Raw genomic sequence first — 14,617 nt, forward strand, 5'->3', positions numbered from 1 at the left:
ATAAAAGTCGCGCTTAATTTAAGCAATCGTCTAACATGCGATTAATTCGCCAAATCAATGCAGGCAACATTAGCGCAGGCAAATCTTCACTACGTTTATATCGATACAGCTCGTGATTATCTTTGCCTCGTTAAAAAAATATGACATTTCCAATTGTATTTCGATATAAATTACTTTCTGCGTACTGCGGCGATAACGCTCCGATCGTTTGACGAAACAGTCAAAGAGTTGATTGAAACACATATATGATTCTTCTATAACCGATTTACTGCACTTCTAAAAGGAACAGAGTAATCGGACTTTTCAATATATTGTGATTCGAAACATATCAATCAAAGTACTCGCACTTTAATACAATCGCATAAAAATATCAATTTTTATAATACGTAAACTGCGCACTTAGCATTTATTAGCAAAAATATACAAGTAAATCACAAAAATTATCACTCATGTGTGAAGACACTGATGATATACACGTCAATTAACAAACAATTGTTTTTAACAGCAAACTTTTTATCTTACTAAGCCAAGTGGATGACATATTCTCCCTGTATTGTGTTACACGTATATTTAATAAATGTTAGAGAACAGTTATTTTTTTAAACAGATAATTGATACAATAAAAGGTGAATTAGAGCACATCTTAAAATTATACTCATCCTCGATAAACATATGTAATTGAGAACTTTTTGTCTCTTTAAAAAAAAACTGCTTTTTTCAATTAACATTCTAATTCATCCTTTATCTATAGTTTTACTCATATTTGTTTTGTAAGTTACTGTACATTAAATCCATCATAAATTGCGTGGATAAAAAATTTATAAGATTAGCACAATACAGTGCATTCATATGTATATTCAATACAATTGGACGGTTTTTTCTCTGTGCGAATTAATGTGTGTGTGTGTGTGTGTATGTGTTGCGCGCGCACGCGCTTTTATGTAGTAGATGTAAAAAATTATAGTAATGCAATAAATTATTTAATTACAACTGTGTATGATTAATTTTATAATTAAAAAATTTCAAAGTATACCAAGTGACAAAAATGTATAATAATATAGAAAAAAAAGATTAAAAAAATTTTTTTATAATAATTGTACAAAGTAATGTATAATAAACTAATGTTAGAACGGATATTAGTGCAGAGAAATAAAATTAGAATAAGAAAAGAATTTATTCCAATTTTATTTAAATATATAAGAGATCTCTGACATTTTTCATAAAATTTATCAACTACTATTAATATAAGTTTTATATCTATGTAATATATATGTATATAACTTTAAATATAATTACAAGCACTTTTTTCTACACAGCGACACACTCACCAATTGAAAGATATTACTCTCTTCTTAATTAATATATTGAACACTGTTTTTTATATAAATGAAAAAATAAAGTGTAAAAAAGTTTTGCAAAATTTTCAAACGGTGCTGAAACATCAAGACAGATTTTAAAGAACACAATGTAGATAAAATTATTTCTTCATATAAAGTACTTTAATGCGTCTCTCAAACAATTCGACTAGAGAAGTTCACTGCGAGGTCTTACGAATTTTCAGAGAGATCAGTTAAGAAACTTAAAAACTGCTACAGATGAATATTTTTAGATACATATAGTGTGTCACATAACATTATATATAAACTTTGATTTTAATACAAAACTAATATTAATATTTAAAACAACAAAATAGAAAATTATATCAAGCATCGTGTTAAAGAGTTTGATGGATTTCTGCAAACTGTTTAACCTAGTATCATTATAACTTCAGTTGTAAATTATAAAATAATTTGATATAATTCGAACTGGAAATATACTTGTGTTTTCTACTATCACACGTAATATCGGAACTGGTGTATCACCATATGGTACTCGTGAAATCTTCGTTACGTATTGACGGATTGACTGAATGCTAAAAATACATGTAAAACAATCCTTAGAAAAAAAAAAGAAATATTATACTGGAGAATTATGTTTAAATACAAAATATATTACATTTGCAATATATGTATATATACTATAATACAAAGATTATAAAATTTCTTTCTATCTGCATTTAATATATGACATGAGTAACATTGGAGTTACATTGCGACGTAACAGCTTCTTCGAGTGTGCAATCCAGTTTCCGATAATTAGCTGTACTCGGTCGTCGTCTGCCCCGACTATTTCGCGATCTTCGTCCTTCGAGTACAATAGCAAATATCTAAGAATAAAAAAACAATTTTTAAGAGATTAAAGTGTTCCCACAAACAAAGGCGCGCTATTTCTTTGCATAAATTGAACTCTTACTTTCTGCTTGTTATGATAACCTATGTATCCGACAATACACGCCAAAGTTACCACGGTGAAGTAAGTGAAGAAATGAGAATCGTCCGATCTTAGTCCGGGAAATTGTTGTGTACTGTGTTTCTGCTCATACGGTTCTTGCGCGTTCTCATTTTGATTTCCTTTCAAAAAAATATATGAAAAAAATATATATCATTAAATAGAGAGACTTATTTAATTAACAAATTTACCTGCGTCTATTGGCTGTAAATTGCTATCTTCTACACCTAAAAATAAATACACAGTTTATATAATTTTATATTTGCAAAATAAACACTAAAATAATTTGATACGTGATTATGTAAGAATTCCTGAAAAAATGGTTTTTTGGTTAGAACCGTACGAAGTGAACACACGGTTTCACCTAAAAAAACCAGAAACATTGATATATTGAAATATAAATTAATTTAAACTTTTTGGTCCTTTTGCCTAGTGCTATCGATCTTTTGGTCTTGTTTCAGAAGTAACCACTTCTGAAACAAAATCAAAAGGCTTAAAAAACGCAAACATATGCGTAAACATTAGTACCATCATTGTCATCCACTGCAGAATTAATATCATCTTCCGGATTTACATCATAGTGTTCTTGTGTATTTTCCGACAGTGTGGTAGATTTTACATCTTCGATATCTTTATCTTTATTAGGCTCCTCCATCTTGTCTTCATCCACATACTTTTTTTCATTTTCATTTGCTGGATTCTTTACGGATGAAGTTTGCGGATTGTTTACAGGCTTTGTATCTTCAGCAATAGATTCTATCTTTTTGTCCACATCTTTTTCAGACACCACTGAAGGTGGTGCTTTCGGAGCCTGTGTTACTGGTGTGAATGTGTTATTTTTCTTTTGAATGTCATCTTTGTCACTTGATGTTCCGACATAAGAGTTCGGCTGTGCATCAGGTGATTTTACAGCCGTATTTAATACGTTGCCATTTTTTAATTTACTCTCAGCATTACCATTATCGTTAGAAGTTCGTTTTGTGCTTGACTCTTTGGTTTCTTTCGATTCTGAGGTTTTGGGTTCAGTGTTTATAATATTTGTTGTTTCATTGTTTGCCTGACTCGTTAGTTTATGAGACATCAGATGATCATATTTGAGATCCATTGTGTTAACGATATCAGTAATATGTTTACTCCAAGCAAGTAGTACGCACAGCGGATTGATTTCATCTCTGAGATTGAAGCAGATCTTCTCACACTTCTTAGATGAATTGAGGAGATTGATCAGCGGTTTCCAAAGTGAATCTATCTTCGTGTACGTTGATGTAAATCCTTTTAAATTGTAACAGAACTCGACGCTTTGATTCTTGTCGGGAACAAATTTTTCCACATCTAATTTAAACGTTGTACCATTGATTTGCAACCGATTAAAAGATCGACAAATCTTGAACGCCGCATCGTATACTCCTAAGCATAAAGGGACATTCACGTTCGTCTCGTTCAAATCCCAAGGAGCGGTGGGATATAGCAATGACGTGCACGGTTTTACATAGCTCGAATTGTATAAAAATTCGATTGTATCGCACAGATTCTTATCACTCTTCATTGCATCCGTGATGAACTTGGGCGCCGGCGCGCTTCTTCCCTCCGTAAAAAGAAGCAGAACGAAAAAGTTCATCAAAAAGATGCCGCAGAATAAACGAGTTCCCATTGTTTCTTTTCGATGGTCTTTCTACTAATGCAAATTAACGAATCGCAATTCGTTGCCTTACCGGTTGACGACCATAATCGGGCACGACTTTTTTTGGTCATCAAACCATTTTCCGCGGGAAAGTTGTGGACACTGTCACTCGCACAATTCGCCGGTGTTTTACAGTGCTGAAATACTACTTCTATCTTTCATAACCTTCTCTCTCTGTATTCGGTCTTCCTACATTTCCAGGAACATACAATACGTGGTTCTCGCGTGTTCCTTTTCTGGGAGATCGCGTCATCCTGATACGTCGGACGACGACCGCGCCATCTTAAATATCACTATGCTTGAATTTAAAAAATACCAACTGTCAACAGCGTAGAGATCATAGACATATAATGGATATATATATATAAATAACATACATATCTCTACGTCGCAGCTGTCAATGTGAAGATACCAACAATGAATAAGTTCTAACGCTTCGTAAGTATTGTTATCTACTTCAATTAATAACGAAACTCTACTCTACGGCTGCCGATATATTTACATAATTTTAATGATTTAATAAACCCAGAGACGGTTTAGTAATTATGCGTAAAATTTGATGAATTTTATAGACATATAAATATGTTAATTTAACAATAAATAATAATATTAATTGAATTAGTTCAGTCGAGAACATGTACAGCTATTAAAACAAAATATATTGTGTGTACGTGTACAATCAAAAAGCAACTATTTCGAGATTATATCAATTAACAGTAACCTAAAATGTAACCGTACATGTCACGATCTCTTCAGTGTTAAATCCGAATAATTAGATATATGTAAAATTAAATCAAGTGTTAAGATATACATAAAGCATGCAAGACAAGAAAAGAAAAAAAAGCAATGCAAGCAGAAAACGACTGTTTCTTTGAAACGAGAAGAAATAAAACGAAAAATCGCGGCTGTATAAGCAAAGAGACAGAAAATCATAAATGACGTAAATCTTCCCTCGCAGCAAAAACGGATTCGACAGAATGGCGATAGAAGATACGCATTATGATTTGAAAGAGAGCATTCGGCAGAAGATTGGAGATATGAACAAATTGCGCGGAGAGAAAGAAATGGCGCAGGTTGTGCACAATATTTTTTATTACAATTAGATGTTTAAAAAGACGTAACTGTGCAAGATGTATCTTTCTTCGGCATTTTTAATTCCGTTTTGTTAATTGAAATACAGATACGTGAAGATCTCGCTAATATCGTCGAAGCCGGTATACATTGTGTCAGTCCGTCGGCAATTATACCTAAGAAGATCAAGTACGACGGTCGGAAAAACTTGAGAATAGACAAAATCAAGTACAACATAAAGAACAACTTACATGTCGTCGGTTGGGGCAAAGAAACTGCCGCGATGAGCTCGGCGCTCGAAGCGGTGGTCGGCAAACATCTGAAAGGGGGATTTATCGTGGTGCCACGCGAATCAATTTCCGCGATACGAAATTTTCCCGACGAGTTCCCGCGATCGTTGGACGACAGCCGTGCAACTTTCGTGGAAGCCGGAACTGACGGACAGCCGGACGAGGAGACGGTCGAGATTAATCGGAAAATCGCGAATTACTGCAAGCGGTTGAAGAAACGCGACTTGCTGATAGTCATGCTGTCGCCGGATCTGAACGATCTCCTGTGCTGCCCGCGCGACACGATTACACTGCGAGACAAGTTGAGACTTCTCAACAGGTTGAAGAACGCTAACGCGAGTCCCGAAGAAATCAATATCGTCAGAAACAAACTTTCCGCGATAAGGGGTAAGTGGTTTAGTTAGGTGCGAGGAAAATTCTATTATCGCCTAGCGCGATGAAACCTTCTTCAATTTGCAGTTTATTCCTCACGTTCTTCTAGAAGTCTGAACGTGATTTTGTTACACCAAAGACAAATGTAATCTCTAACGGACGAAGTTAATTTCATAACTTCAGTATCAAAGTTGATAAATGTAAAACTTTTTTCTTCTTACATCTTGTCACTATAATAATATGATGATATTTGCCGCAAAAAAAGTTTTTTTCTTTTTTCTTCTTCAATACATACGACATCTTTTCGTGCTAAAGAAAAAAATACAAATTACATTGAGCTCTTTTCCAAATAACCTGTTCAAACAGTAGTCGAAAAATCCACGGATGCAATAAAAGAAAATTCCAGGCGGTGATCTGGCGCGTCTGGCTTATCCGGCCAAAGTCGTCACCCTCTTCGTGTCCGACGTGTCAGCAGAACCGTCGGAACAATTGGGCGGCGGTCCCTGCGTCCACGACCCAAAGGACCAAAGGGCGCTGGCTATTGTGACGAAGTACAAACTCCTTGACAAAGTGTCGCAGAGCGTACGCGAAGTACTGTGGGAAACGAAACCCCGAAAAACAGCGGCGGACGCTCGAGTGGACCAGCAAACGGGATACAAATTCGTCCAGCGATTTGTGATGGCGAGCAACGCCGACGCTATGGAGTGTATGGCGACGGAAGTCCTTAGATTGGGACTGACTCCCTTAAAATTGAATTCTACCTGCAGCGGCAGCATCGACAAATTGGCGCAGGAATACGCGAGACTCGCATCGCTGATAATCCTGACGTTAGAGAACAAAATCACCAGATCCGAGATGTACGAACAGATGAAGGAAAGTCCGGTGTGTCCTTCGAACGAGCAAAAGGTGTGGGAGATGATACCCACGAAAGACACGTGGAGTCTCGGACTGTGTCTTCTGTTGGGCGGTCGACCGACCGTTCAGATCTGCGAACATCCCGGCAAGAACGGGCCCAATCAGGAGCTCGCTCTCCGTTTCTCTTTGTATTGGTCCATGCGTACGAAGGAACATTCAATTTTGCGCGGATACACCGTCTGGTTCGTGGGCGGCAGCTCCCGCGGAAGAGACGGCAATACCAGAGCAGCTGGCGCATTCGGATACAGGAACCTCGTCACCGACGTTCACTCGGAATACGAAAAAGCGAGCGATACGTATGACGCTGCCTATCGAAAATGGAAGGAGCTCGCTCTTCGAGGCAAACAGAGCGAATCGGAGATCACGGTAAGGACGATGACGCGGCAATACAGCCCGCTTTATTTCATTATCGCGAGCGCGCGCGCTTATACAATCAGATAAGACGGAAAGAGCGAAATATCGAAACATTCCGTCGCGGAAAGTCATCGATGCCAGAAAACAAAAGAGAACGAGAGAAAGAAAGAAATGAGTTTTCACTTCGCGGCGAATTTAAAAGCGAACTTTCGACTTTGCGTTATCGGTCTCGTCGATTCGCAATGTGTAATAATTTCAGCAAATTTTCCCGCAGAAAGCTCGTCGAGCAACAAAAGACGCGGCGGAACTGCGAGAGAGACACGCCGCTGTTCTGCCGGAGCGAATCCTGAAAGAGAACAACGCGAATCTGTTCTTCTCGAGTATCAATAACGGCGACGAATTGCTGCGGCTGAAATGCGAAAATTGTTACGCGCACGTGGACGTCGGTGATCTCCACGTTATACGAATCGCGCGCCACCGATGCTACTGCAGCTGTCACGAAGATAAGATAGACCCGATAGAGACAGGTCCTGTCAAGCGCGCGTTATCAGTGACGATAGTCCCGGTGTTACAATGTTGTTGTCGGGATGCAGCATCGAAAACCCGTTGATTATTTACGATGTTCTGTTGTTGCGCTCCGAATTTTGCGATGGATTTTACTTCGTTCGCTCAAAATTCATACGCGCAAATCAACTCCTCGCTTTAACACACAGCCAACTCATTTCCTCCCGCTCATCATTCCCCTGTTTGCCGCCACATTAATTATTACTCGTTTATTCGTCGTGTATTCGCGTATTAAAATCATATAACACACATATAATTAAACATAAAACACACAAATTTAACAAAAGTGTGACGCGATAAATTGTTTGGCTACGAGTGATTGAAATTATGCGCGCATAAATTCCGATGAACGTGCGTCTAAATCTCGACGCGCTATTTCCCGATGCGCGGAGATATACATTTTTCTCCGCGACAATAATAAATCGCACGCGTTCCGAAAGTGGATCCACAAAAATACACACACACATCTTGTGTCTCTGTTTAAAAATGCCAGAATTTACGACGATATACATATTTGTACGCGTCTCGCGTCAGGATTTTGCACTGCGTTTCTTTTTTAAAACTTTCTATTTGCTAAAAGAAACTCGCAGCAAAATAAATCGCAAAATAAAATTTATCGCTGGAATTCGTACAGTGCAAACTCTCTCTTCGTGCGAGTTTATCATCCCGTATCTTTCTGATTTGCACTTTTTTTTTTTTATCACTTTCGTATGAGTGAGCGTTCGCGCTATTGATAACTTATTGGTTCTCCGAGTGACCTTTCGCGCACTATATAACGCGCGTCATTCGTAATTGCACACCGATGTTATTTCGCGAAGAATTGCGCAGATCTTTTTAACGTAAACGTTATCTATAGAATGATAAAAAAAAAACTATAAGTCAGACACACAAGAGCTGTGCTATACTTCGTGGCAAATCAAACTTTGTCGCCACACGGACAAAAACCTGAGCGCGCCGTCGCGCGATCGAGCGAGGATGAAAACGAAACGAAAGTCCCAGGAAGCTCATTTTGCCCTTCCTTGACATAATAGAGATCTTCTAGCTCGGCATGTCCCGTGGGTTCAGTACCAATTCCGTTCAACAAAGCCCTGGGAATGGACTCGCCCGCTTCTCGACGACATATCCGTATCTATATAGTAGTATGGCGCGATCTTCTGCGAGAGAGCGGTTCTTTCTTACTGCTTCTTCGTGACCAGGTCCAAAAAAACATCCCTCGGGAGTATCACTTACAGAATGCGTGCGCGAACTACTCCCGTATTAAACATTGCCCGAGTTAAGCCGATCGAGCTTGTTTGCCGTTGGGAAAATTGTAAGCGCGAGCAACGCCGAAAGCAATTCCAACATTAGCCGGGGATACAAGAGTAAAACAAAAAAATTCTCGGCTTGAAAAGATACAATTTTCCAAATATCGTTTCAAGAGATTGTTTACTGACGCCACATACGCTTACTTTGTGAGCAACACACGCCTTGTTTTATCGCCTCAAGTGTGTACATACATATATAAAAAAAAAAAAATCCGAACATAAAACCTTATGTTTATGAGCGCGAGGCAACAGATCTAAGCGAAACATGCAAACATTTTTGTATTTTTATAGCCTTATCTCCATCCCTGACCTCGCGTTTAAGATTATGCGTGGAATATCATATAAATTTAGTTCGACAGCGAGAGATTGTGATAGTTTGTTGAATCTCTTTCGCTACGTTGTATCGCAGCATGAAGCGTCTCGCGCTATTTTGCATTTTCCTGCTTTTCGTGCAGTACTCGCTCCAGGTTCCTCAATACGGTAATTTCACAGTGCAATGCAATTTCTAAATACTAATGATTATACACAGTTCCATACGTCTTTTGTGTTTTATTATTCTAAATTGCATTTGCGAAAGTGGGTCTTAAATTGTGCTAAGGAAATAATATAATCGTAACACGTTCCATCGCTTTCTACCCGCTCTATAATTCATAGTTTAGAATTAATCTTAATTAATCTTAATTACTTAATTATTTAAGTTTGAAACTTGTTTCAGAAAATTGTCTCAGTGAAGTGCTTCCCGCAGCAGATCGGCAAAGATGTGTGAAGGTAACTTGCACATCTGGCAATAAGTACAAAATAGAAGAGTAAGTTCTCAAATTTTTATAAAGTATAAAAATAATTAAATTGTTGTAAAAATAATATTTATAAATAGTATTCAAAATAACGGCTTGGTGAAACAAATTAAGAGAAAGAGAACTAAAGAGCCTATGGTCCAAGTTGATAATATTTATATTTTGCTTTTACTTAGGGATGCTAAAAAAATAACAGAAATTAAAACGTATATTGTTATTATTTGTTGCAGATGTAACTGTAATAAGAATGCGGGGCAACATCTTGGAGAACGTCACTCCGAATATCCTGTTTGCTGTTCTCCATGTAATAAACAAAATAGTAACAAAAGAATATAGTTTTAATCTTTCTCTATACGTATGTTACATATAAAACATAATATCTCTATACTTGTACAAGTTTTTACGTTATAAATAAATATAAAAATACGTATGGTGATCGCAAATCTAGACAGTTGTGCGTTTTGAAACATAACGCGTTTACTTATTTGTCGAAAATAAGACATCAGAGGCGGGTATTTATATATACATATATATATATATATATATGGAAAAATATTAACGCGCTCTTTACACGTCGGAGATTTGTCGGGATGCAAAACTTTATGAAGAATAGTTCTCCGGAGATATAACGGCCGGCGAAATCTTGATTAAGCATGAAGCGCGGAGTATATTTCACGTAGTATAGAGGCAGCCAACCGAGAGGAGCCATCGTTGTACATTTGCATGTCTCTGCAGAGAGGCCACGGCTAAATATGCGCCGCTCGTTACTTAACCAACCACCAAGCAGCGCGCCCGTTGAAGCTCTGCCTCTGCAGACTATAGATCCAACGCGAAATTCTACCGTGCTTGTACGCACTGTGTCATTTCCCGCGATTTCGTGTTGAAGTGTCTTAATTCAGAGCAATTTTATTAATACCACGAAAGGCTTGACGTTTATTTCATACAATTAGAAGACATTTGTACCAAATTTCGCGTTTCATCGGATCGTAAAAATACTGACAATAAACGTTACACGTAAATTTCAAGTTCACTAAAACCAACCAACGTCGCGTATATATGCGTGAGAACAGAGTCAATGCAGATAGTCGATATTTTACACGCGACAATCTCGTAAGCTTGACAGTTTGACGTTGTATTATCTAACGGGGTATATATAAAAAAAAAAAAAAAAAAAAAAAAAATATATGGTTTTTCTGGTTAAATTTACAATGCAAATCGAAATGGCGGATAAAAATGCTCGCGAGCCGTGCTTGAAGAGGACGACATATGCCTATATATAGGATACATTTTTTTTCACTCCAGAGATCTCCAACTAAAATACACAAAATATAAGAGAAACGGCAAATTTCCATATAAATCTCGGCATTGTTCTTTTGCCGCGGAAGAACTGACAGACTGTGGAATAAGCGTTAGCAATGATATATTGCCCCAAAACAGATTAAACTAGTTGGCCTGATACCGGGGGTTTATGATGCTATCTGAAAGGATACGCGCGACGCGAGATTTTTCTTCATTAAAGTTACAATACCGGTATACGTTAAGCAAACGTTTAAGCGACGCGTAATTTATTCCACTAAAACAAAAAACTGTGGCGCGAGAGCGAACGTTTTACATTTCTTCGAACCTGGTGCGTTGTATTACATTTTAAGTTGGATTTTCAAAGATCTTTCCTGCACACCGCACTGCATAATAAATCTTTTATCTGATTCACGAGAGAAGACACTTTTAATGAAAACAAATATTACATAATTAATGTGATATTTGCTCGAGAAACACATTCGATAAAAAAAAAAAAATAAAAAAAAATAAATCGTCACGTTATCGCGGAAAATATATGTGTGTACTTTTTTGCGTGAAGAGAGAACCACTCAGTCGTATCTTAATCGATCAAGCGCTCAACTTGAAATTATCGATGTAATTGAATTATGTTTATGATCCGTAATGAACGTGCGGAGCACGGGATGGGACTCTGCTCCCATTGGTTGACTGATTATAGGATAATTGGATTGGCAGACGGTAGCAATTCCGGTCGATGCGCTCGTCATATATTCCGGCGGGTTTCGTGAGTGCGCGGAATTAACGTGGAAAAATGAAACTGCCGAAACTTTTATAAATTCGCGTACATTCGTGTACGTAGTGTGTCGTACGCGCCGAGGTTTGCCTGTTGAACGAATCCGCGTCCCTGTACGCCGATGCGACCGTGTCGATGACCTAAACCACCACTAAGGTGTAACGCGTGAATACAAGAATAATAATTTGGTAATCATTTGCGCCCTCGCGGGAGACAAAGAGAACAAACTAAAGGGAGAAGAGACGCGCGGACGGAAAGTATCTTGCGCGCGATTCCGCAAATACGCGCGCTAGGTGGATCTAATTGCGAGCCGCATCTCATCCTTCGGCCGGAAAAATCTCCAGAGACATGCGACAAAGGTGTACGTGCTACTCACAGTTTCGCGGGCGCGAGACGGCCTGAAAAATATGATGTGAGAGATTATCAACCGTGGATTAATTGCTCGCGCTGTGGCGCACGAGAGACTCTCCAGTTAAGAGAAAAAAAACGAATAATTAATTCGTAGCGCGCGGGAAAATATGAGGAAACATGTACAAATAGGAAAAAGAAGCAACGAGAAAAATCACTTAAGAATTGCATGTGGCGTAATCTACGTCTCGTTGCACGCAAAACAAGTTGAAATAAGCGAGAGATTGGTGTCAGATTTAAAAACAGATTTTACGACAAGTATCCTGAAAAGATTTACATTTTTACATATGATCCTATAAAATTATGCAAAATTATATTAAAAAATTATATAAAAATTATATAAAATTATATAAAAATTTCTAACAATTCCACACTAACAAATTCCTAAACTAATAATAAGTATTAATATCAATAAATTATGCATATAATTCTCATTTTAAATTAAAATGGAAGATGACGTTCAAATAAAATTTCTGATTTCTGTTATAACCTAGCCTGATTTGATCGTATTCGCCTCTGTCTCTCGCGCTAATCCAATCGTCATCGGTTTGTGCTTTCGAACTTCTATTGACAACTGGCACAGTCGACCGCTCTGGGTTAAGCAATGAAATTGTACGAACCTAGGTCAGCGATTCCGAGTGCTCCAGATTGCTTAAACTCTTGAGAAAACAAACCGTGGTCCTCACTTCCATCCCTTACGTTCCGGGAGAAATTTTCGATCATTCTGATTACACGTCGTCATGTTTACTCGTTTGTACAATATAAGTATCAGAATTTAATACAAAAATTTAATACAAATTAATCATTTCCGTCAATTCATTTTCGAAATAGTGTATATTTGATGTACGATTATATTGTTTTTTTCTTTATCTCTCCTTTTATTTAATATTATATGTGATTTCTCGAGAACTTCCTCTTGTACGTAGTTCTTTTCTCTTCGGCGCTGTTTATAAAGGAAAACAAGAGATCGTCGTTATATATCAAAGATACAGAAACTGCGTGATTCTCCCCGGAGATGCTTATGTCTATATTCCGTTTTATTTTATGTACATGAATTTAACATCACGTTCGCCCTCCTACCAATCTCCTACTCTCTTTCTCTCCCTTTTCCGTCGCTCTATTCTATTGAATTATGCACCGAATTCAGACCTCTATGTTGACATACCTACCTTACAATATCTTGTTGCGTCTCTGGTGGCACTTGATTTCCTCGGGGTCGAGATATTTAGAAATTTCTCGAGAATCGTGTTATGTCTTCTTGACTCATACATTGCGGGTGAAGGGAAATATCCACTTGTATAACACGCAAACGTCTCTTTGCGCTAGAAAATAATTTATCAGCGTTGTATTTTTTAAATATTGACATACACAAAGATAGAAAAGTGGCCTTTTATAAACGCTCTAATTCCTAGGATTGTTTTAATCGCAAGTTTAATAATTGAACAACTTGACACGCAACCTAGTGCGCGTTGCTCGCTCGCGTTTTTGAGACCTGCACACATGTAGCGCGCCACTGCAAATATACCGATAGTACGTCGCTGCTATTCAATATTGACACACCGTAGTAAAACGATGAAAATATGTTGCGCGGCCACGCGGTGTCGAGCACGAGCGTAAATATCCAGTAAATTAGCATTAATCTGTTGGCATTTACATCAGCTGGTTCGCGTTCCACGTGGGGAAGGGTATCCAGAACTGTTAACGGGGTTTGAAAATCACGACGACCGACTCGTCGCACGGGAGAGAGCATCGCTTGTAGCCTTCGTGTTTGTCGTTCGCTTGAAAGCCCTCTAACAGGCACGCGAGTCATTTTTGAAGCTGAATTCTCCGCACACCCGGAAACAGACCGATCTGAATCGCGCGCAACCCGCCACTTTTGCCGGGCGCAACATCGAGAGGAACGCGGCCGCGGCCGCGGTCCCTCTTGCCCGGCGAACCGGCAACGCAAATATTTCAACATATGCGCGGATTTGAATTTGATGAGGGAAACGCGAAAATACGGTCAGCCCGGTATTTATCTCGCGTTTACTTTATTCGGCCGTATATGGTAATATTTGAAAGCGTTTAACGCAGAGTAGGATTTCATGATGATTTCGCGAAGTCCTCGCATATCGTTTTATTGCGCGCAAACTAGTTTCAAACATAAAAAAAGTAGTTTCAAACAGTAAAAATATTAAATAGGAAACACTTTCAAATTTATTATGCGCGATTATAAAAAGAAAATAAGGCCGAAATCACAAACTGTCTTGTTGAATTTGGTAGAAAGAGAGATAGAGAGAATTCATAAAGATAAAATGTTAAACAAATTCGCATATGTGCGCATAAATCACGGAATTTAATATTTCCAATACGACAGTATATGGGACGTATAAACCCGTATAGATTCGTGTAAAATTTGTCAAAGTTCAGACCGAATAATGAGGAAGCGCAGAACGTAAAAGCATTTATCGGCTATGAAAAGCTCG

At 38.0% G+C, this 14,617-nt stretch overlaps 2 protein-coding genes across 4 annotated transcripts; one reads left to right on the forward strand and one right to left on the reverse strand.

Annotated features, from left to right (window-relative positions):
- Nucleotides 1-1,224: 1,224 nt before the first annotated feature.
- Nucleotides 1,225-4,270, reverse strand: LOC109852194 (trans-Golgi network integral membrane protein TGN38-like). Of its 2 annotated transcripts, none has more exons than XR_002249977.1 (5): nucleotides 2,857-4,270; nucleotides 2,520-2,555; nucleotides 2,293-2,450; nucleotides 1,996-2,206; nucleotides 1,225-1,912 (listed from the first exon to the last, which is right to left on the reverse strand). XR_002249977.1 is itself a non-coding variant. In XM_020423126.1 (5 exons), the coding sequence occupies exons 1-5, from the start codon at nucleotides 3,977-3,979 to the stop codon at nucleotides 1,887-1,889; spliced, it is 1,461 nt and encodes a 486-aa protein (XP_020278715.1). In that variant the 5' UTR covers nucleotides 3,980-4,270; the 3' UTR covers nucleotides 1,225-1,886. The 2 variants fall into 2 exon arrangements, 1 of the variants encoding a protein (XP_020278715.1); XM_020423126.1 differs by having other exon boundaries at nucleotides 2,089-2,206.
- A 459-nt stretch (nucleotides 4,271-4,729) lies between these two features.
- Nucleotides 4,730-10,120, forward strand: LOC109852192 (glycerate kinase-like). Of its 2 annotated transcripts, XM_020423121.1 has the most exons (7): nucleotides 4,730-5,082; nucleotides 5,190-5,757; nucleotides 6,149-7,023; nucleotides 7,286-9,059; nucleotides 9,171-9,359; nucleotides 9,595-9,685; nucleotides 9,904-10,120. In XM_020423121.1, the coding sequence occupies exons 1-4, from the start codon at nucleotides 4,987-4,989 to the stop codon at nucleotides 7,619-7,621; spliced, it is 1,875 nt and encodes a 624-aa protein (XP_020278710.1). In that variant the 5' UTR covers nucleotides 4,730-4,986; the 3' UTR covers nucleotides 7,622-9,059; nucleotides 9,171-9,359; nucleotides 9,595-9,685; nucleotides 9,904-10,120. The 2 variants fall into 2 exon arrangements, with proteins under 2 accessions (XP_020278710.1, XP_020278709.1); XM_020423120.1 differs by having other exon boundaries at nucleotides 7,286-9,359.
- The last annotated feature ends 4,497 nt before the right edge of the window (nucleotides 10,121-14,617 follow it).

The sequence above is a fragment of the Pseudomyrmex gracilis genome, unplaced genomic scaffold (assembly GCF_002006095.1).
Source record: "Pseudomyrmex gracilis isolate BER0280 unplaced genomic scaffold, ASM200609v1 scaffold_25, whole genome shotgun sequence".
Taxonomy (NCBI): Eukaryota; Metazoa; Arthropoda; class Insecta; order Hymenoptera; family Formicidae; genus Pseudomyrmex; species Pseudomyrmex gracilis.